Source organism: Melospiza melodia, chromosome 20, assembly GCF_035770615.1.
Source record: "Melospiza melodia melodia isolate bMelMel2 chromosome 20, bMelMel2.pri, whole genome shotgun sequence".
In the NCBI taxonomy this organism is placed as follows: Eukaryota; Metazoa; Chordata; class Aves; order Passeriformes; family Passerellidae; genus Melospiza; species Melospiza melodia.
The window spans coordinates 9,747,748-9,769,812 of NC_086213.1; the positions used below are offsets into that span (position 1 = coordinate 9,747,748).

Genomic DNA, 22,065 nt, shown 5'->3' on the forward strand with positions numbered 1-22,065 from the left:
CTGTCCGGGAAGGTGGAGCAAAGCAGCGCTGTCACAGGCGTGCCAGCAGCGACAGAGGACCGAGAGCCCGGGACCTCCCGTGCCGGGGGTACCGCGGAGCGCAGCGGGCACAGCGGCTCCTCCGGCCGCGTTCGCCTCTCCCGCACCGGGGCTCGACTGCCCCGCACCGGGGTTCACCCGCCGGGTCTCGATAGCCCTGCACCGGGGTTCACCCGCCGGGTCTCAGCTTTCCGCACCGGGGTTCACCCGGCGGGTCTCGACCGTCCCGCACCGCGGCTCACCCGGCGAGTCTCAGCTTTCCGCACCGGGTCTCGGCTCTCCCACTCTCCGGAGCTCCAACCTGAGCGAACGAGCTCCGTAGAGCGGGAAGAGGAAAAAGCCGCACTCCTTACAGGCCGCTTTTCTAAAAGATTTAACAATACTGCAATTCTTCGAGGTATTGTGGTTATTTCACAGCGCCCATACGAAATCATTAAGATTCAAAAGATATCACCAGTAACAAGGTCTTATTATTTTAATTACCCGCACCTCACTAACACTTACGGCCGCAGTGAAAACACTTAATTAATTACAGGCCGATAAGGGAGGTCCCGAAGCAGGGATCGCCTTTTGTGCGCGAGCAGCGCGCCGGGCCCGCCCGACCGGGGGCGAAGCCCGGCCCCGCCGCCGCCGCTCCGCGGGAGCTCCCCCCGCCCGGGGCTCCTCCGCCGGGGCCGCGCTCCCCCGGCCCGGCCCGGCCCGGCCCTGCCCGCCCCGCGTCCCCCGCCCCGCGCCGGGCGGGCCCGTCTCTCCGCGGCCTCCCCCGGTGCGGCGGCGGGGCCGGCGGGGGCCGTTCGGGGCGGAGCGGGGCGCGCAGCCGGGCCCGGGCGGGCCCCGCGGGCCGCACTTACCGCGGGCGCCGCGGGTTCCATTCGCTGCGGGCAGGAAGCGCGGGCGGGGGCGCCGCTACCAGCGCCGGCAGGAGACAAACCGCGTCCCGCCGCGCCTGCGCCGCCACCCGCGGGCCGCGCCGCGCCTGCGCCAGCCCCGCGCCTGCGCGCTCCGCGGAGCGGGCCCTGTCGCGATAGGAACGGGCTCGGCGACAGCGCTGATAAATGATATTTATTGTAGCACCGAGCAAAGGGCAGTTTCTGTCCGCGCACGGAGCGGGGCTGTCGCTACTCTTCAATACACAGTGTGAAAAGGCGCACTTGCAGCTGGCGGGGCTTGAGTCCCCAGGGCAGGAGAGGCTGGGAGCGCCCGGAGCGGGGCCGGCCGGGGAACGACGGAGATGAAGCGGCTGGAGCATCTCCGACGGGAAAAGGCTGAGGGAGCTGGAGCTGCTCAGCCTCGAGCTGACAGGGAACCCCATCCATCCCCGTCTGTCAGGGTATGCAGAGAGCTCGGAGCACGGCCGGCTCTGCTCGGTGGTGCCAGGTGACACAACGCGCACTCACTGATGCTCAGGAGGGTCCGCCCGGACATGAGGAAGGACGTGGGTACATCAGATGGAGCCGCACTTCAGGCTTTTCTTTACATCAAAACAAGCACAGATTTGATTCTTGGACAGTAAACGCTATTTTACCTTAAGGCTAAAGATTATCACAGAGCCTTTGATAAGAAAAGATCCCCGTGAAATACGTTCATGTTTAAGAGAAAAAACAAATTCACCAATCAGGCCACCAGTGATTTACTATTAAATCTGAGGAAAATATTGACAGTAAAAGTAAACTTAGAGAAATCTAGTTGAGGAACTTTTTTTTCTAGTCATTGTCATCAACTCAAAGCGATTTATACAGATTTGAATACACTCAGAATTCTGGTGGTTTGCACAGGCTTGTCTAACACAAAGAGGATGACCACCTACATTCTGGAATAAATACAAAGTGAAGGCTTAGGTACCAAAAATACCTAATCAAAAGTGCCCACTCTCAAAATTCATAGTTATCAATAGTCTTGAGTGAAGACAATTCATATCCTACCACTTAAAATAAACGTCTCCTCTCCCTTATTTTTAACATTCTGGTAGTGCAAAATGATACATCCAAGGTCATATTATCATAACATTGGGGAAATTCATATTCCTAAGTGCATGGAAATGTAATAAATATAACCTATATTAGTCATACTGTTAGGAAAAGGTATTTACTAGCATTTGTTTGTATACCAAGCTATACAAAATTCTAAAATCTAGTTATGGTTTTGCTTAGTCAAAACTCTCATAGTACTCTTAACAGCAATAAGGAATTAAAAGGAAAAAAAAATCAACAAAAAGACCCCAAAACCCCCCAAGTCCTCACAATGCAAAGCGAGTTTCAACTTAAACTCTCCTTTCCCTCTGGACCTGCAATGGTTTTTATGTAACAATTTTGGTGTTGCTTTGGGGAGTGATAAACATTGTTGCAAGAGTTAACCACACCACTGATAGGATCCAAGACCTTTAAGAAAAAATGCAAAAATTCTTTAGTCATCCTAAAATCAAGTTTAGAAAAGTCAGACTACAGATGTATTTGACACATTTTGCTGCAGATGTTGCTTTTGATTGATTAAAACAATGTCAATAAAAGGGTAACATTATCATTGGAACAAGCAAATCTTTATTACAATGTATCAATATCAATATTATCAATATTTATTAGATATTGTTACCTTCTGATTTTCTATATGAGCTGACAGTTCTGGATTTCTACTCAATTTAACTGTGAACACACATCACTGGTTCCCAATCAAGCCTAGAAATAAAGAAACCACTACCTTTTTAAAATTCTGTCTCAGATCTAGTAAAACACTTATTTTTTTATGTATCATCAAATAACTGCTCACATTCTTAATGTTACAGTACCTGGGATAAAAAGTGAACAATCCCCTCCCTGAGCAGCCAGTTGTTGAATCATGTTTAATAGTTTTTGCAACAGCCTCTCTTCAATAGAATTACCTGCAAACCTGTAAAACAAAGAACCCATTACACCCCTTGTGCTCTCAGCACATCCTTCCAAGGCAAGAAACATTTGAGAGAAGCTTTCAAATCCATCTACACACACAGCATCTCATCACTGCATCTGAAACTCAATGATAATCAAGAATGGCATTTTTTGTTTATCAAGGGCTGAAAACACCCACATTTATTTTAGCTGTCCCAACACAGAAGTCCAGATGGTTTGTTAGATGAAAGTGGGAGAGAAAGGCAGGAGCAGCAGTGTGGGAAGGTCAGGATTTTCATTTTCCCCCTAGTCTGAAGGGAAGGGGTATGATAAAAATTTTGAAGGCACCTTGAAAGATCAAGTTACTTAAACTACAAGGGTGACCTCAACCAAAAAATCCTAGTTTCTTCCCAAATAATCTTCTCTTTACTTTTGATTTTAAAACACTGATTTCTTAGCATGAAACTCACCTGTATGTGTGGGTATCTCTGCCTCTTGCTGTTTTGTCACACCATACCATCTCTGTGTCCATCAGCGTCACAGAAGACAAGAGGAATCACATCTGTGTGACTGACACCTGTGCAGGGAGTGTGGGAAGACAGGACAGCACAGAAGGATCACTTGTCTTGGTTGAAGCTTTTTATGAATTCCTAAAATGGGGAAACAAGCAATTTAATTACAAATTGACATTAATATAGGATAAATCTCTAAACAAACTTTTTTTAAGAGAATGAGAAGATTGGAAAAATTGCTTTCTTATTACTTCCCCAACCTACATTAAGTGTGCAAACATTTCAAGTTATCTGACTGCCATATTACAGATCTACACAGCTCATAATTAATCTATCATTAAAACTATTAATTTATGGTGCAGTCAGCCATATAAAACCTAAAGATCTATTACAAGTAATCACATCATGGCCTATGACTAAGCACACCTGACTGAGTTGTTATTCCTGCACATACTCCATCATTTTTCTTGTCTGTGACTAAATCAAATCCTTTCTGTTGTGCTCCCTTGTGTTGCTTTAAGGCAAAGTATTCTTTTATGTTTTATACTGCATCTAACAGAAAGCATAATGATGCAGTTTGGAATAAAAAGTAAGAAAAAACTTCAATATATTGGTAATGTTTGCTCAAATTGTAGGCCCCAGAGGATACAGAGAATCTTACTGGGGAGGGAAAGGAGCATACTTTCAATTTATCCTCAGGCAATGCCAGGGCACTCTACAAAATAAAAGCCCCTGGAGTAAGGCTGAGGAACTGCAAACATAAAAACACCAACTACACTTAAAGTACTAACAATGTAAATAGCTACAGATAATGAAAGCAAAAGCAAATTAATCAAATGGCTATTGTGCAAAAAACCATCTGCATTTGAAGCACAAATTGCTCATAAAGGTAGGATAACTAGTGGCATACTCCTTGGCAACACCCTAGATGCCTCATCAAATGACATACTTCATGTATAATTACATATTTGAGCTACAGCTACATACATAATTTGCTTCAATAAATAAGGAAATTATGTAAATGAATCTTGCAAATGTCTTAGACTTCCCTTTAGCACTCTCCCTCCCACCATGAGCATCAACTCACTATGAGCTTGAGGAAGAGATCCTCTTACCAGATAATGCCAGCTGTGAGCACCACTCTCACTCACATGGGGAAATGGAAATTCAGGGAAAGCTCCAGGATGTTGAGCATTGCAATGATCTGTGTCAAAACCAGCACCTTCTGTCCCTTCTGCTTTCAGCTGCCAAAGCAGGACAGAGCTCCCAGCTTGCCTGGTTATGAGTGAGAAGCTGAGGGTTCTGCAGGTGACACTCATAGTCAGAGACAGCCCCTGCACACAGGTGTGAGCAGTGGTGGGTGTTCAACACCTGAATCACCAACACCTGAATCACCAACACCTGAATCACCAACACCTGAATCACCAACACCTGAATCACCAACACCTGAATCACCAACACCTGAATCATCAACACCTGAATCACCAACACCTGAATCACCAATACCTGCATCACCAATTCCTGCACCACCTCTGCTCCTCCAGACTGAACTGCAGGGGTTGCATTCCATGGGTCCATATGTAAGGAGGATTTGCTCCATACAAACAAGGAGGAGCAACAGCTCCAGCTGGGAACACACATAGGTCTCTATAAAACAAATCAAAACTTTGTTATACTCATTTTTAACTGCTTGGGATATTAATTACTCAAACCAGTAATATTTGCAAAGAAGCACAAAGCACCTGGATAAGGGTAATACAAAGTAAATCAGGACATGTAGGTAAAAGCTGACATCAAGTAAGTGAAAAAAAAAAGGGAAGAGGAAATTACCACTATCCATAAAATTACAAAGAGAAGCTAATTACAACTCCCACTTCTTTTTTCTTTTTTTTTTTTTTTTGTCAGCATTAACACAACAAGTACAAGATATGTCAAAATAAAGCAGAATTGTTATATAACTAATAACAGTTGCCATGGAACTATGGAGAGTTTCAGATCCTAGAATGATCCAAAATTTTACATCTGAGATGCAAATAGGTTCAGCATAGAGGAATGCAGCCTGCAAAAAGGATAAAACAAGGCAGTCTATTTATCATTTTATAGTTATTCACATAAATACCCTGTTCTGGAGGGTAGCACACACCCAAATCTGTGCAAGGACTGCACATGGACTTGTATCAATTACCTGGTGGTGGTGGTGGTAGTAGTAGTAGTAATAATAATAGTAATAATAGTAGTAGCAGTAGTAGTAGTAGTAGTAATAATAATAATAATAATAATAATAATAATAATAATAATAATAATAATAATAATAATAGTAAATAATCCTTCAGGGCAATCTGCTGCTGTTTCAGTGTCAGAATGAGTTCCTGCAATGGATCCTTTCAGCCTCTGAGGTGCTGGAGCATGGAAGGCAATTTGCAAAGCCAGCCCAGCACCACTTGTTAATCCTGGCACAACAATGCTGAGAGATTTTTCTTTCCCTGATCCAAGGGCAAGTTTCCAACAGGTCTCTGCCATACAGGGGGGTTCTGGAACAATGACACTCATTCCAGAAGTATATTTTGTCCAGGTATTCCTTCAGTTGTCTCTTTCTTCTGGAATACCTTTTAAATTCAAAATTCTTCTCTGAATCTATTGTGACCAGATAAAGCTTATGCAAAAAACAAACTTGAAAATAAGGATAATTCAGCTCATGCAAGAGTTCTATGAATGGAGAACAGAGCAGGAGAAAAGCTGACACTTGTGATACATGGACAAATGTTAGCTTTGGTATTGCAATGAAAAATAAATCTGCTTTTCTAGTTTATGCCTACTGGCAAAAATATTATTTTTAGTCAGTAATCTGAGCTGAAAGAGGTACCCAGCTGAAGAGCATATGGCAGGAGGGATTCTGCTTCTCTCAACACACAGAAGAAACACACTGTACTGTAAAATTCAGGTACACCAAATGCTCTGGTCTCTGAAGGATTACAGGAAGGGGCATGACAGAATTCCCATATTCCTTAGCCATCTTTGGAGTCTGGAGACAGGAAGAGAACCCCCAAAAGATGCTAATTAGGGTCAAACTTCTTAATGGAGCAGAGCTTTAACTATGGGTATGGTTTCAAAAGCACTGCAGTTTTAAGAGCTGATTTCACAATAACTGGTCTGTGTATGCTATTTCCAGGGAAGCAAAGATGTCTAACCAGAAAAAGAATGAGTTCTTCTTCTGTTTTACATACATACTTCAGCTGTCACTCCCAAGTCCTTACCTTCATTAACTGCCAATGCTCTCCTCTGGCAGAGCAGCCTCAGAACACGAGGGACACCCTCCTTGTCACCTGTCACAGCCACGTGTCACACAGGCTGTCTTGGGCTTCACTGACCATTCTCATACCAGGCTAATTTACTGTAAGATTTAACCCTACATTGCTCTACAGCAAAATTACATTTGCTCCAAGACTCAAAACTGAACCCTCCTAACTTTCTTCTGAGGGAAGACTCAGATACACAACTCAAATAAGCTCAAAATTTAACTGAGCATTTTTTTTCTCCCTCTGTCCTTCCCTCCCTCTCTCCCCCCTCCATAAAAAAATCTTTAAGTGTTTTGAAAGTACATCTGAAAATTAACTAGAAGGAGATTTAATTATTCTGCTTAGGAAACTACTCCATAAGTAATTTTCAGTGTTTGATCAACACCACAAGTGACTTCAACTCTGGCCAGAAAGACCAAAACTGAGCTTTCATAAATGAAAACAACTATTAAACAGTAAAATCACTCTGCTTTCCTTCAGAAGACTTTAAAGGCATAAAGTCTTTAGTAGTGATCAGTTTGGAAACAGAAGATAAAAAAAATAAACAAATAATTCTGAATGAACCCTCTCAGCCCTCACAAATATTACTCTTTTTCATCTGTTACTTTAAAAAAATCAATAAAAAATAAATCAATCATTTGAACACTGCATACCTGTTTGGTTGGAGCTTCACTGGCTCAAGTCTGGGTGCTGAAGGGGAGCAGGAGATCTCTTCCATAAACTTTCCAGTTACCTTCAGTTTTGGCAGCATTTGTGCTTCATAGCAAGTGATTTGGTTTTCCATTCCAATCACATCAAATAGAGACCAGTCTGTGTGCTTAAATTACAGTAAAAGAAAAAAACCTCACAAAATAAAGAAATATTTTATTACTCTTCAGCTGCAGTTTAAGAAAATAATAGTAATAGAGTGCAGTATGTGAGAATGATGAAAAAGCTCCCAGCTGATGGCAGAATTAAAGTGGAACTGAAGAGCCACGTGTCATGTGACACTGCAGAGCAGCTGCTGTTACTTTAAAAGGTTCCAAAAGCCCACACCATGGAAATAGAGCATTGTGCTCATGTTACCAGGAGTCACAAACAGGGCAGCACCCTCTAATGACAAACTCTGCAGTTCATTCACTGCTTGTAATTAAAACATTTGTCTTTATAGAACGGGCATTCCAGACCCCCTTGACACATTAATCCTAAAATAAAACCATAAAATATTTTAACTTTTTACTCAATTCTATCTAAAAAGTACATTTCTAAAGAAAGAAAATAATTACAACCCCTTAAGGAGTACTGTTTAAAGTTTACAAAAGTGGAGAGGCAACCCCAAACTATCTATCCCAGATCCCCAGTGATCACATCCTAACCATGTAAATGCTGCCTATTATTTATTTAAAATATCATATTCACATTATTCTCTTGGTTGTTATCATCTTTTATCTTCTTTCTTGAAAAAAATCTGTTGCCATCCACTGCACTTCCTCCAAAAGAGAAATCATGGTGTGATTTGTGCTGTGGGGCCTCATGGAGTTTGGGCAGAGGTTTCAGAGATCAAAAACTTTCTTTCCTCAGTGCTGCTGTCCGCTGCAGAATTTCATTTTCCTTCAAGTAAACATAAGTAAAGTAAATAAAATAAAGTTAAAAAAAAATAGTAAAAAAAATAAATTAAACTTATGTATCCTACTGCACAACACAAAACCAAGACAGACACGGTGAAAAATGTTAAAATGTTACATGGATAATCAATAGAAATAATTATTCACTCCTTGGAAACATTCCATGGTGTTTGAAGTTGCACTTTATTAAAATATAATGAAAAATGCATTTTGTGCAGCTTTTTGTAAAGTTTCTGAGGGACTTTGTGAGGCAGAGGTTAGATGAGAAGTCAGTAGAGAATCTTGGGATGCAGAGCTACTCAATCTTGAGAACTTTTGGTTTTCCTCCTAAAATATGGTACCCCTAGATCTCCTCAGAAGTGCTGGCTGATTCAGTGAGAACTTTCACAGAATTTAAATATTCTGCCAGATGGCAGATGGACAAAATTCCCTAAAAAATTCATATAAAAACACATTTAGTTCCTGGCATTTTTATTAACACATGTAAGTATCCTGCAACTGCTGGCAAGTCAGCACAAGCAGCACGAATTGTCATTGTCATCCCCCCTCCCCCCTTATTTTAAAATTATGCATAAAAATTTAAAATAATGGATTCTGTTTAATTAAAACTCCTTCTAAGGCTTCATTACAGGAATAAATGCTACTTCCCTAGAGAATGTGTCTGATTCCTTCTCACCCCTTTCCTTTATTCAAGAACAATCATGTATATCTGCAGCACTAATTAAAACCAAATGAGAGGCACAGGTATCCACTGAGCATTCTAAATTTAAATGAATACAAAATCTTTTTGTAAAGATTCATACCCAGCTTAAATATACCACAGCTGTCTGAAGAAAATTATCAGGCCTGGCAAAGTTATCTGCAAAAAATACTGGAATTATTTACTCCTTACTCCCTGGAGTGATAAATTCTGCCATCCACAAAGTCTCCACACAAAACACCAAGTCAGCACTCCCCATACAAGATAATACACAAATGTTGTATTTATAAATGTTGTATAATATACAAATATACCTTTTGCTGTGAGAGAACTGGAGCTGGGAACACAAGCACACGGTTCTTATCCCATCCTGCTGGTTGTACCTGCTGGGGCAGAGCTGGGTTCCTGCTGTGTAAGGAATTGAGCAGATTTGACAAATTTGGTCCATTTTGCTGTTGGTTTTCCTCCTGGATGATCTGCTGAGCCACTTGAGGGACAGGAGGCACTCCACCTGCAGAGCGACTGTTAAAAATTGCAATTTCAGTCAAGAAAATAGTGAAATGACAAAGAGAACCAAATAAAGTGGCAACACAACCTGTTACAAAGCTGGGGAAATCAGCTTTCCACCACACCCCAACAGACCTGCCTGCCTGGAAGCTCTGAGGTGTGACTCAAGCAGCAAGTCAGTCTAGGATGCACTTACCCACTGCTGAAGCTGACAAGATCTGTGCTAACAACACCCTGCAGAGAGATGACAGCTACACAACCAATCTCTACCAGGGTATCAAATGACCAAAAGGGAAAAATTTCATGCAACAACAGTAATTAAGGAAAGCAACAAATTGGGCTCAGAGGGTACAAATTTAAACCCAATGCATGGAAAATGAGACGTGCAGCACTTGCTAGGATCTCTAAGATTTTCTCCAGAGGGTTTTTAAAATGTGTAACAATTGGTATTGGATATAATGTTACAATTACAGAAAATCTCATTAAAGCAGTTATCTTTAATTACAAAACTTAAAACTTACACTTAATCTTCAATCATTAATAAAAGCACTAGATGTAACAGCATTATTTTAAAGTTCATGACTTTTTTTTAATTGCTGTCAGAACTAATTAAGAGTCTCTCTGTGAACTACTATTTTGGAACTGAAATAAAGTTAGCCTAATAAAGTATGTCCTTATCAATAAAATGGTGCATTGGACTACCACTTCCAAAGCTCTATCCATTTCTATATCTTTATTTAAATTTTACAATCACTTTATTTTGCTACAAAATGGGGGTTATGGTTGCAGAATTGCTTCCTGCTCATCTGTAAAGGGAGTTGATCTCAATGGACACTGACCTTCTAACCCAAATTAACCATTTGAATTCTTCATGGTCCCAGTAGATTTATCCAGTTGCTGCAGCTCATTCTGAGTCTGGACTGGGTATGTTTGTACTCTGAAGGTGCAGGATGGCCAAATTTCAGCTGTCTCCAGCCCAGGGACACACGGGCTGCAGTCAGGGAGAGAGGTCGGTGCTGTGACACGCACGGGAGGCGACGGCAGCTGTGACAGGAGTAAGCTGCCTGGTGTCACCGCTGCCAGTTCCAGAGCAGCGGGGCGGGATGGGCCGGGCTGTAAAGGCCGTTCCAGCCCGGTGCGCGGGGTGCCGGCGCTGCTCCGGAACGGAGTCGGCGCTGACACAGGGCTCGGCAGTGCCCCGCTCCCCCGCACCGGCACCAGCCTCCGCCAGCGACGGCTGTGCCCTGTCCCCGCACTGCCCTGTGCCACCCCCGCACAGCCTGAGCCGCTCCACACGCCATGTACTACCCCGTATACCCTGTGACATCCCGCACACCCTGCACCGGCCCCGCTCCGCACGCCATGGATTACCCCCGTTATCCCTGTGACATCCCGCACACCCTGCACCGGCCCCGCACATTCTGAGCCGCTCCGCACGCCATGTACTACCCCCGTATACCCCTGTGACATCCCGCACACCCCGTACAGCCTGACCCGCTCTGCACACCCCGCACCGCTCCGCACGCCATGTAGTACCCCCTACCAGCCCCGTGACATCCCGCGGCTTCCCCCACGCCCCGCACCGCCCTCGCACAGCCTGACCCGCTCCGCACGCCATGTACTACCCCGTATATCTCCGTGACACCCCGCACAGCCTGACCCGCTCCGCACGCCATGTACTACCCCGTATATCTCCGTGACATCCCGCACAGCCTGACCCGCTCCGCACGCCATGTACCACCCCCGTATATCTCCGTGACATCCCGCACCGCTCCCGCACAGCCTGACCCGCACCGCGCTCCCCTCACGCCCCGAGCCAGCCGCGCTCTCCCGCAGCGCCCCCTCACTGCCGCCCCTCGCCCCGCCCACAGCTGGCCCCGCCCCTCGAGGCGATACCATCGGCCTCCCATCGCGGGGGGATCCAGGCGCTCCCACCCGCACAGAGGGGGAGCCACGACCCTGAAGTATTTTTTATTTTTATTATTATTATTATTGTAATTCATGTTTTTTTTTCTCTCTCCAAATAGATTTTCTCTTTGATTTCAACTGTGGTACACATCACAGCTTTGGAGCCTTTATTATAAGCAGATAAAGGTAATTTTTTTTTTCAGATAGAAAGGTATGGAGAAATGAAGCTCTGGATGGAGGATAATGCACAGTAGGTCAATATTAGGGAGCAGCAAGGGTTGTAATGAAAATCCAGGCAAAAACTCTCTCCAGGGCACTTCTACACAGTTGGTCTTATAAAATCAAGCAAGGCCTTCATGATGAAATAAAAAGTTCTAAAGAAAATCCAGAAAATGAACATGGGAATCCTTTTTTAAAGGATAGCTGTGCCACAAAAAAATTCCCCAAAGTTCCTACCAACCCAAAAAAATCCGTGGAAAACCAAAAGAGTATTTCCAGAAGGAACCATAAAAATAAAGACTTCAGCAAAACACCACTAAATGTGGGGACAAAGAGTTGACTCCTCATTTTCAGTAAGTCCCATATTAAAAAGCAAGTCTCCATAGAGACTCAGCAAGAGAAATGTATCAAGTACTTGTACCAATATCCAAATTCTGGGAGTCTTGTTCCAGCCCTTCAATGGTGTTCTGCAGGTTAGTAAGGCAGGAGGGTGTCATTTCTTCTGCTACCTCCACAGAGCTGGAAACAAGAACCAGAAGTTAAACCACTGATGGGGAAAAGGAGCAGGAACTCCAGGGTAGGCAATTCTGAAAACACAGAAAAATGAACTTGATTCCCAGAGGACGGCAGTGCTCTGACATGTGCCTCCCACATCACTGCAGACATTCCCTGTTCTGAGGAGCTTGATGGGATTGAAGAGTTCACAAAACCAGGCCTGAATAAAGCCCAGGGAATTCAGCACCATTTCTGTCCCACAAGCCAAGTCAATTCAACTCTGCATCCTGCAGATGGCTCAAGAGGATTTTGGGGTTACACCTCAGCCAGCAAAGGCCCAACCACACCTGGAGCTGTGGATTTATACCCTAGAACCTACCCAAGCACCAGGGCAATGCTGGGAGGATGGCAGTCCCACAGAACAGGTCTCATCTTGGAATATATGGCTCAGTTCACATTCCAAACTGAAGCCCTCCCACTGAGTAAGGAATCATTTCTTTTAGACCTACAAAGCTCTCAAAAACACAGAAATTTGTTTCAAAACCAAAACAGTTCACAGCAGTCAGCATGATGAGTTTCTAATCCATATTCTGAGTTGGAAGGGACCCACTAGGATCACCAAATCCAACTCTTAAGTGAATGGCCCAAAAAGGGATTGAATCCACAACCCTGGCATCTTTAGCACCACACTGTAACTGAGTTAATCTCAGGGTCATGATGTTATTCCATAGGAAAACCATGGATGACATGAAAAATAAAAGCTTAGAGATTCAGTTTAAGTAAAGGTAAATTATTTTTAAAAAATCAAAAGCTCATGAAGTCGTAACTTCATAGTAAAAAAGAGTATATTAAAATGATTTGCCCCATCTTTACGTAGAGATTATACATATTTAAAATACTATTTTCCAGGTAAACATAATAAAAACGTTATTCAAATAGCAATTAAGATATCCTGCATTTCAAGATTATTTTTAGAAAGCTGATTTCCCACTACACTGTTTTCAAGTATATCAGTCAGGTGAACCAGTCAGTGGTATAAAAAGCTTCTGGTTTTTCTGCTGCACTGTCTTCCCCAGCCAGTTTCTCCTGGGCATCCAGTTCTCATTCTGCAAGCACACCAGCTCCTGTTTCACTGGATTCTTGGATTTGGAAAGGCCACTTTTTTGTAGACAAAGGGAACTGCAAGCAGCAAGGGTCCCAGGTGCTGCTGGCTCAGTCAGAATCATCACCACAACCATCGCTGCCTTCGGCATCGCTGCTCTTCTGCAAAGCAAAACACAAAATGCTTTGTCAGGGCTGCACTCACACCACAACTGACCTGAGGCACAGATACTGACTTCAAACTTCTCCATAAGTGTAAAAAAACAGTCCTGGGTCTCAACTTCATACTGTAATAAACACCTCTGGTGGTAAAGAGGCTTCTTGGAGTGAAAAACGTACTTGGGATTACAATTAGCAGAGAGGAAATTTCTTCTTTTTACAACATTTACAACTCCTTAATTATTCCTGCAGTATGTGGGAAATTTAAAGGTGGGGTAGTAACATGAAATGGTGATATTTAAAATAAATGCAGGTGAGACAAGTTAAATGCTTTTTTATGCAAGTCCCTCAAAAGCTGAGTTTGTTACATGGTCTAAAGCCAGATTTGAGAATTCTGTCTGCTGCAGAGAATTTATATCCAACCTGTATTGCAGAATAAGCCAGGGCTCACTAATACTTCTTTGAAAGTGAAGTCAATTACACAGAGTAGTACCAAGGAAAAACTACAAATATTAGAAACTTACAAGCAGACTGAAGTCAGAGTTCTTCTCTTACTCCATCAGGAGTAAGGCAATATGGTGCAATTAATTTGGGGGGTTTATGTATTTTTTTGAAGCAAGTATTTTAACTGATATCAAAGTATTTTTATAAAGAGAAGCTACCATAGTATACATCTATAGTTCTATACATCTATAATATTTGTCTGTCTGTAGTTACCCTTTTTTACCCCTCACCACCACTTGCTGAAAGCACCAAATCCCACAAATTTAACACTGGCTATTTAATATCCTACTACAAAACAAATTCCAAGTCACTCACACAGTTGACTTCATACCAGCAAGCACAGCTCACTGAAGTGCAAACAGCCTGCACAATCTCAGCAGAGTCTGTCACATCATGCCTTATTTATCCTTCCCAGACAGCTTGTGCTCACTGTGATGCCAAACCCAAACTTGGTTGGGTCTATCAGCAGGGAGCAGAGCCTGCCTCCCTCCAGGAATACATCTGGGATTGGGAACCTCACCAGGTAAAGGACTCTGAGCCACACAGTCTCTGTGGGTCCCATTTAAACAAACCAAAGTGGCTTTTGCTGTGCCCTCCTGTGACAAACATCCCTCTCATATACCCAGAATTCAGAAAAAAATTACCACAAGTACAAAAATAACCCTGAGAAATGCATGGTGTCTTGCTTGTGCTATTCAACAAGGCTGTAAGTTTTATATCATCCCTAAAATGGCAGAGACATAATTTTTCTCCATGTCTCCATCTCCAACATTTTCCATTTGCTACACAAAATAAAGCTGATTTTAAGGACTCTGTTAAATGAAAAAAGGCCATTATTTTCTTCTGAGTTGCACTACACAGAAGTTTTAGCCCTGCCCATCATTCATTCTTCAAGGACTTGCCAGCCTTTAACTGAAATTTCCTTTTTGGCAAAAATGCATTCTCACAGCTCACAGGAGTTCCTGTTGGCACAAATGTATTCTCACCTCACAGCTCACAGGAGTTCCTGTTGGCACAAATCCAATTTCACAATATCCCAGTTACTTAGAAGTTGTTCTGACAGCCTATTTTGAGCTCATAGCAGATTAATTTAAAAGAGTTGGCCCTAAATTTCCCTGATCCCAAACCTTATCTGGTAACAAAATGAGAATTAGTCCAAAATCAGAGAATACAAAAAGCCAGCAGGTTTTTAAAGCAAAATTGTCAACCTGAAACCTAGATTCTCAAACACTTCCACAACAGCAAAGGCTGGCAATGTGTCCACAATTTCTGTTGCCAGTTTATGATGATGCAAATTTCTTGTGCTTAAAGCTTTCCTTCCTCCCTCCTCAACTACTGCCTGTAAAACCCTGCAAAAACAATGCTCTGTACAGTTCATACAGTTCATTCACTATCATCAAGTGCACAAAGACAGAAAAGATTATTGACATTTCACACTCCAGATGACTGTCATTTCCACAGCATTTCATGGAAAACAAAATTGGTACAAAGGGAAGAGATGTTTCAGCTTGACAGCTTCCATTTGTAAAATAATGGCTTCAGTCATTACCTTTGGATTTTTGTTGTTAGTTTGCACCTCAACAGCAGAGGAGTTGAAGTCGTGAATGGGGAGGGTTTTTAGCCAGTTTGCCATGGATTTCTCCTCCTTTTCTGTGTTGATAATGGTAGGGTAGATGTGCTGCTCCTTGAAAACAGCAATCTTCTCCTCCTCCTCTGTCCACTCCAGCGGCTCATGCAGCCCATCATTCCCAAAACGCCTGTTGTATTTCTCAAAGTGTACTTTCTCCAAAACCAGCCCAAGTCCTGGGGCTTTGGGGACATCAACCTTCTCCTCTCCCCAGCTTCTCTCCATGATGGACTCAGCAGCATAACCCTTCACAATTGCTATCACCAGCCCAATCATCTTCCTGATCTGGTGCATCATGAAACTCTGACCCTTCACTTGGATCACTGCAAACTCCATGTTTTCCCTGACAAAGGGCTCTCCACAGTACATCTCCATGATGTACCTCTTGGCACTGGGGTCCCTGGGGCCCTTCTGTGATGTGAAGTTGTGGAAGTTGTGTGTCCCTTTGTAGCAGCCCAGCAGCTGATTGACCCTTTCCAGGGTCTCTCTGTCCAGCCTATAAAGCTCCTCCTGCACTTCATGGTCCTTATGGGCAAAGGCAAACGTGGGCAGCATGTAAGAGTAGGTTCTGGCATCACATTTGTTCTTGGAGTTGAATCCCCCAGTGACTCTCTTCAGGCCTGGAATTAAAAGTGACATTAGGTTTTTGAAGCAGCAGGTTACAGATTGATTGTGATCTCACTCCTACCAACAAGAATAATTGTAAGCAAAAAATTTTTAAGCAAGATTTGTTCAAAATGAACCCCGATTTCAAGCTAATAGAAGCATGTTAAAACTAAACCGATATAAGTAAAATTACAGAGACCTTCTGCAGGAGAAGGTTTTTCTTGAAAACATTTTCTCTGCCCAAGCTTTTCTTGAAAACATTTTCTCTGCCCATTTCAGTGTTCTTACCCAGAATCCTGATGTGAGAAGGAAGATGATTATTGATCTTTTCTAAGATGTCATCTATTAGCCTGACCTTCAGTGACACAATCTGTCCAGCTGCAGACACACCCTGTAAAAGCCACAAAACCCCACATAACTATGTACTTTGGAAGCTCTAACACTCGCAGAATTGAAATAACTGAATAACAAGTTTATTTGCTTGTACTTTAATTTAATAGAGGAGGACAAAAGGAGAAGTTTCAAGGAAGATTCACTTGCTGCTGGACAATGCCTGAGCAGTCCATCCCAGCAGCAGAGCTGTGCAAACCCCAGGGCTCAGGAGAGCCCAGCCCTGCCCAACCTGCCTTATCTGTGCGAGCACAGCGCTGGAAGGACATCTTCTTCATGTCCTCCCCGTGGTTCTCTGGGATGCATCCTGACTGGACAAGGGCACAGACCAGGTCATCTTCTATTGTCTTGAACTGTGAAGATCCCACGTTTCTCTGAGAGGTTAGATGCAGTAAAAATAAGAAATAGAACAATACCGGGATAAATGAAGACGGGAATTTTGTTAATCAAACGTTGTGAAATTATTTAAAAGTCTTCCCTTTGCAGCCTTAAGAGCCTTTCTCTAACAAACCTAACTGTATTTGGCCAGTTTTAATAATAACACCATTCTGATTTAGGTGTTACTCATGCAAATAAGGACTCATTTCTAATTTCACTGTGCAACACTCCTGGAGGTTCTTGGTGATTCCTGAATACTGTCCCAGTGCCTGCAAGCCAACAGCTGCTGCTCCAAACCCAGCCTCTACATATTTTTCTTGCAGAAATTAGATTGGGTTCTTTTGCTCACTTCACCTGATGTGCCTGCAAGCATGATATTTACTGCTGGTGAAAAGAACCTCCCTTGTTGTGTAAGCATGAAAGGCTCCCTTCCCTGTCTGTGTGCAAGATTGTCAGTTATCCCCTGGAGCCTCTGAAGTATTCTTTAAGCGTATGGAGCTTGCAGTACGTGGAGAGGAGCAGCAGATGGAGCAGCCAGCTCAGTGCCTCAGACCACCCTGCACAGGCACGTCTGGTGCTATGACAAAGCACTGTCCCTACAATCATCAGAGATGCATCACTGACCTTGTAAAATTAAGTTATTACTAAACCATTTGAAGCCATTCACACACTGTTCCCGTCCAGGTTTTTAACACTGCAAATGCTCAACTGTTTCCCTACCCAGGCACTCTGACTAAACCTAACAGACTCCAAAACAAAAAATAAGCTGGAGATGCTGCTTCGCCAAACCACATACTTGCATGCCATGGTAGCCTTTCCCTGAATATGCCATCAACAGCACAATCTTCCTTTTGGGTAACTTCTTATTCTGATCCTCTGTATCTTCCTCATCCGCATCACTCTTCAACTTTTTGCTCGGATGCCCATTTTCTTCCACTCTTTGAACCACCTCGCTGCTGCTGTTGAGTCTCTTTGTCTGGCTGGCAACAGCTGTTATCAAATCCTCAGCCATCGTAAGAACCTGCAGGGGAAACAACCGCAGATGGGACGAGCGTGAGCGGCACGGAACTCGGGCAGAAAGCGACAGCACACGAACAAGCCTGAGGCAGGAAGGGCGAGCACCCCTGTTCCCCCCTGGGCCGTGCCACCATTCCCCGGAGGAGGCAGGCAGGGCCTGCGCTGCCCGGACACCCGGCCGACCCCGGCGATGGCCCCGCCCGGTCTGACCCGTTCCCACAGCGGGGCAGGGCAGGGCCCGGCAGTACCCACGCTGCGCTGCTGCCGCCACCACGGCCCGGCGCACGGCGCGCTCCCCGGGGCGGAGAAGCCGCAGCTCACGACCCGGAGCCCCCACCGCAGCATGGCCCCGGAGCCGCCGGGCGGGAGAGGCCGCGCCCGCCGCCCTCAGCCCCGCGCCCGCCGCCGCCGCCACTTACGCGGGCGCTGCGCAGCGACGGCGCCGCGCCGGGCGCGCACGTGCGCGGTACGGCGGCCGCGCGGGGACACGGCGGGGCGGGCTGAGGGGAAGCGCCGTGAGGGCAGCGGGGCGGGCTGAGGGAGGCGCCATCCGTAAAGCGAACTGAGCCCTTCCCGGAGCTCCCTCTCCGTGTAAAGCCAGCCCTGCTCCCGGGTTCCCAGCCTGAGAGCCCGCCGTGCTCCAGTGCTGGCGGTGACCAGGGTCTGGGTATTGCCCTGCTCAGCCCCACCTCCTGCACGCCTCAAAATTGTAATATTGTTAAATAAATAAAAAGTAGGGGAAAAGGCAAACTAACATTCCAGTGGTACGTGGTGGCTTTGTAAGAAAAGCAGCCCATTTTTCCTTATCCATGGGGAAACGGGCGCTGGCAGCGCTGCAGTCCCGGTGAGGCGAGGACAAGGGGAGGGAATGGCTCACAAGGCACACAGGAGTGCAGTAACAGCTCACGGTTCCTTTCCCAGAGCAATGGCACATTGATGACATCCCTCTTTCCACACACCTCCTCTGTTAAACATGAGTACCTCTGGCTCCACTTCCCCTCAGGTGCCCCTCCATGGGCACCTCTGGCTCCATTTCCCCTCAGGTTTTCCTCCAGGCAGTTTGCTCAGGCAATCCTTGTGCTCATGTTTTGTGCAGCAAGTTTTATCTGCAGTGATGCACTTCATGGGGGAGCTGAGCTCAACAGGTGCCCTTACCAGGCCACAGCATGGCCCTCCCAAAAAGCCAAATGCACCTGGAATAGTTTTTTGTTCCAGTGCTCTGTAGGACAGAGCTACCCATGGGTTCCCTGGCATGTTGTGAGATTGTTGTATTTCCATTTATCCAATCAGACGGAACATGGAAATGTTGACACTTCCAAGCAGGTCAGATTATCACAGGCCTGTTGTTTCAGCTAATAAGGGGAAGAAATGCAGCACATCCTTTTCCGAACTCACACTTCTGAGTTATTTCAGGAGCGGGATGGAGCAAAGGGAAGATTTATCACAGGGTCCCAGCTGCACTTTGCTTAGAGAAGTGATAAAAGATGGCCTGTCACAGTGCAGTGCTGCTGCCAAGGGAAACAGGAATACAAATTCCTCTATCACTGCAATCAGAGTGTCTGAATCTCTTTTTGCCTCATTTCCTTAGGAAGTGGATCTTATGCAATTGTCTGTCCACCGCATCCCTTCCTCCTCCTTCCCTGCCCTGATTTCTGAGTTTGGCTCATTTAGGTAAATGTGTGAGGGACAAGGCGCCAGTCAATATGGAAAACAGTGATGGGATAGGAGAAAGACTTGCATGGATACCCCATGAGGGAAAAAGCTTTGGTATCCCAGCTCCTTACCCCTTCTAAGAGCAGCCAAGAAGCTTCAAAACAGGCAGCACAAGCTGTGCTCTTGACCTCTCATAGCACACACTACCTCTTCCTTTTTTAAACTTATCTACTTTATCTTGAAACACGCATGTATAATTTATCTATTTTATTTTGCTATAGGGGAAATCGAGGTCACTCGACAGAGCTGGAAGAGTCAGAGCCTCAGGAGCCCCGAGTTCGCTCGGCACTGAAATCAGCACTGCCAGAGCTCTCCAGGTGCCAACCACCTGAGGCCTCATAGACACCTGGCCTTTGTCGAGCAGGCTGCAGAATGGCTGCAGAATGGCTGCAGAACGGGGTTTTAGCCTGCTTTTTGAGGTAGATCATTTCATTCTCCCAACCTCGTCAGCGCCGCTCCTCGCCCCACACTGCGCGGGGAGCCGCCTGCAGATGGGGCTCTGGCAACGCGCACCGCCACCTCCCCGTGTCCCTTGTCCTGGGGACAGCCACAGCCCTGGACACACAGGGACCCCTGCCAGGCAGCCACCTCTGGCACTGCTCCCCCTGCTCCCGCCCAGGGACACTGCGGGCTGTGCCCTCCGGCTGGCAGAGCACAGCCCATGGCCCCACTGCAGCTGCTGTCCCCTCCCTGAGCAGCTTGTTCTGCTCTGCTGTGCCAATGGCACCTTCCATTGCCAGGACAGAGCATCCTCCTCATCTTCCTCCCCAAGCCCTGCTTTGAAAAAGGAGTATTTATTTCAAGAGGATTTGCTTTCAATTCACAAAGAAATAAAATTTCTTTTAAATCAATAAAAAAATTCTCCAGAGAAACCTTGTGTTATGAAAGATGCTTCATTCCAATTCTTTTCTGTTAAAGGAAAGGAAGAACCTGCTAAACTGATGTTAACTTTAAGGGCTTTGCTGCACAGCACTGGAAGTTCAGGAGATAGCAAATGTTGTAGTTAAAAGCCATTTACATCCATGCTGGGAACTGATGACATGCTGAACTCAAAGAGCACCTTATTCTGCTCCTCCCCAGCAGTTTTATATTGGGCATTTGCTGGAAACATGAAGAAAAATTGTGCACATTTGGGAATTCAGTTACTCTCTACCCATGGTAAGAGGAAACCTGTGTTTGACATGTGCTTCAGCCCCTTCTTAGAAATACACTATTTAACATGTTTTGTAAAAGCATTCAAATCCCTTGCCAGGTTTCATCTCCCAGGAGAGGGGGTGGTTCTGACTCTATTGTCCCTAAAAAGGCTGTTTTTAGAAAGAAATATCCCAGGGAAGTTTACATCTCTGCACTACGTGCCGTTCCTCACCCAGGGAATGGCACCCATGCTTAGTGCTACATTTATGGAAATAAATCTAAATAAATCCAACTGCTAGCATTTCTCTCGAGAGCACGAGGTCCTGCCCTGCAGAGCTATGCCAGGGTATTGTATCCCTGCACAGAACCCTTCCCCTCCTGGAGTGTGAGGTGACCAGGCACAGGGGGCCACTGCAGAGAAGCCAACATCAAGTTAAACACCAGAGAGCTCAAACATGCTGTGAAGGAGTTAACTCCTGGTGAAATAAAGCTTTAAAAGAGCTGGAAGCAGAATAATTGATCTTTGTATGGCCTTGGTTCAACACCCACCCACCCACCCGTTTCTGCTTCCTTGATGTCACTGTCACTTCTGATCTTTCAGAGTTGAATGAGTGTGTTTTTGCTGACGTACTTACCAACAACTAAATATAAAATACAGGAACAAAGCCAAATGCCCTGGAAGAATTGCTGGGGTTTGTTTTCCCCTAGAATCAACAGCAGCATGACGTCACAGTCAACATCCAGAAAGTTGTGCAATTTCCACTGGTGCTTTTGAACTGTCCAGGTCCCATGGTTCAGTGCTTTTAGAAGAGAGTGTGTATTTCTGTTGTTGAAGTTTTCCCAGCTAGCACTTTCCCCCTCTGCTCTGCTGCCTGTGAAAGAGTGCAATGGATTCAGCAGAGTTCTCTATCTGCACAGGCATGTGACACACAGTGGTCCATCTTTCATTTGGCTACAGTGTTTTCACCTTTGAAATTCTTAATGGGCAGCTTCAAAAGAAACCCCCCTCCCTTACCCTCAGCATCAGAAACTTTTTCATGTATGTATTATGTACTACTATCCCATGCTGCAGGGAACAAACATACACAAGGGTTTTCTGCAAAAGGGAAAAAATGTTAAAAAAAAAAAAAAAACAAAAAAAAAACCACTGCAAATTCTCAAAACACAAAGACCCAAGTGTGCTGAGCAGAAAAAAGAAACAGCAGCATTTGTAATTACTCAGTTCTGAGCAGCTTTCCAAGGGCTGCCGTGGGGTCTTGCCCAGGTTGTGCCAGCACATTTTCAGCACACAAATG

At 45.0% G+C, this 22,065-nt stretch overlaps 2 protein-coding genes and 1 non-coding gene across 25 annotated transcripts in view; all 3 read right to left on the reverse strand.

The window, feature by feature from the left end:
- Positions 1-11,336, reverse strand: part of EP400 (E1A binding protein p400) — a 58,260-nt gene extending 46,924 nt beyond the window's left edge. For 5 of the 23 annotated variants that reach the window (XM_063173572.1, XM_063173574.1, XM_063173578.1 and 2 more), the window contains exons 1-7: positions 10,359-10,982; positions 9,327-9,534; positions 8,107-8,298; positions 7,362-7,551; positions 3,371-5,059; positions 2,822-2,922; positions 2,629-2,711 (exon numbers count right to left, since the gene is read on the reverse strand). The gene's annotated coding sequence lies outside the window, so the exon portion shown is untranslated. Of the gene's footprint in view, positions 1-281; positions 398-528; positions 566-890; positions 974-2,628; positions 2,712-2,821; positions 2,923-3,370; positions 5,060-7,361; positions 7,552-8,106; positions 8,299-9,326; positions 9,535-10,358; positions 10,985-11,260 lie in introns of those variants that run through there. The other 18 variants (XM_063173567.1, XM_063173566.1, XM_063173564.1 and 15 more) reach the window with 14 other exon arrangements.
- Positions 4,028-4,164, reverse strand: LOC134427597 (small nucleolar RNA SNORA49). Its single transcript, XR_010030204.1, has one exon. It is a non-coding gene; the product is annotated as a small nucleolar RNA SNORA49 (small nucleolar RNA).
- Positions 11,337-11,571: 235 nt separating the features above from the next.
- PUS1 (pseudouridine synthase 1) lies at positions 11,572-18,387 on the reverse strand. Its single transcript, XM_063173094.1, has 6 exons — positions 18,343-18,387; positions 17,703-17,927; positions 16,765-16,902; positions 16,427-16,529; positions 15,455-16,152; positions 11,572-13,404 (listed from the first exon to the last, which is right to left on the reverse strand). Exons 2-6 carry the CDS (start codon positions 17,916-17,918, stop codon positions 13,354-13,356), a joined length of 1,206 nt encoding a protein of 401 aa, XP_063029164.1. The 5' UTR covers positions 17,919-17,927; positions 18,343-18,387; the 3' UTR covers positions 11,572-13,353.
- Between the last annotated feature and the right edge of the window lie 3,678 nt (positions 18,388-22,065).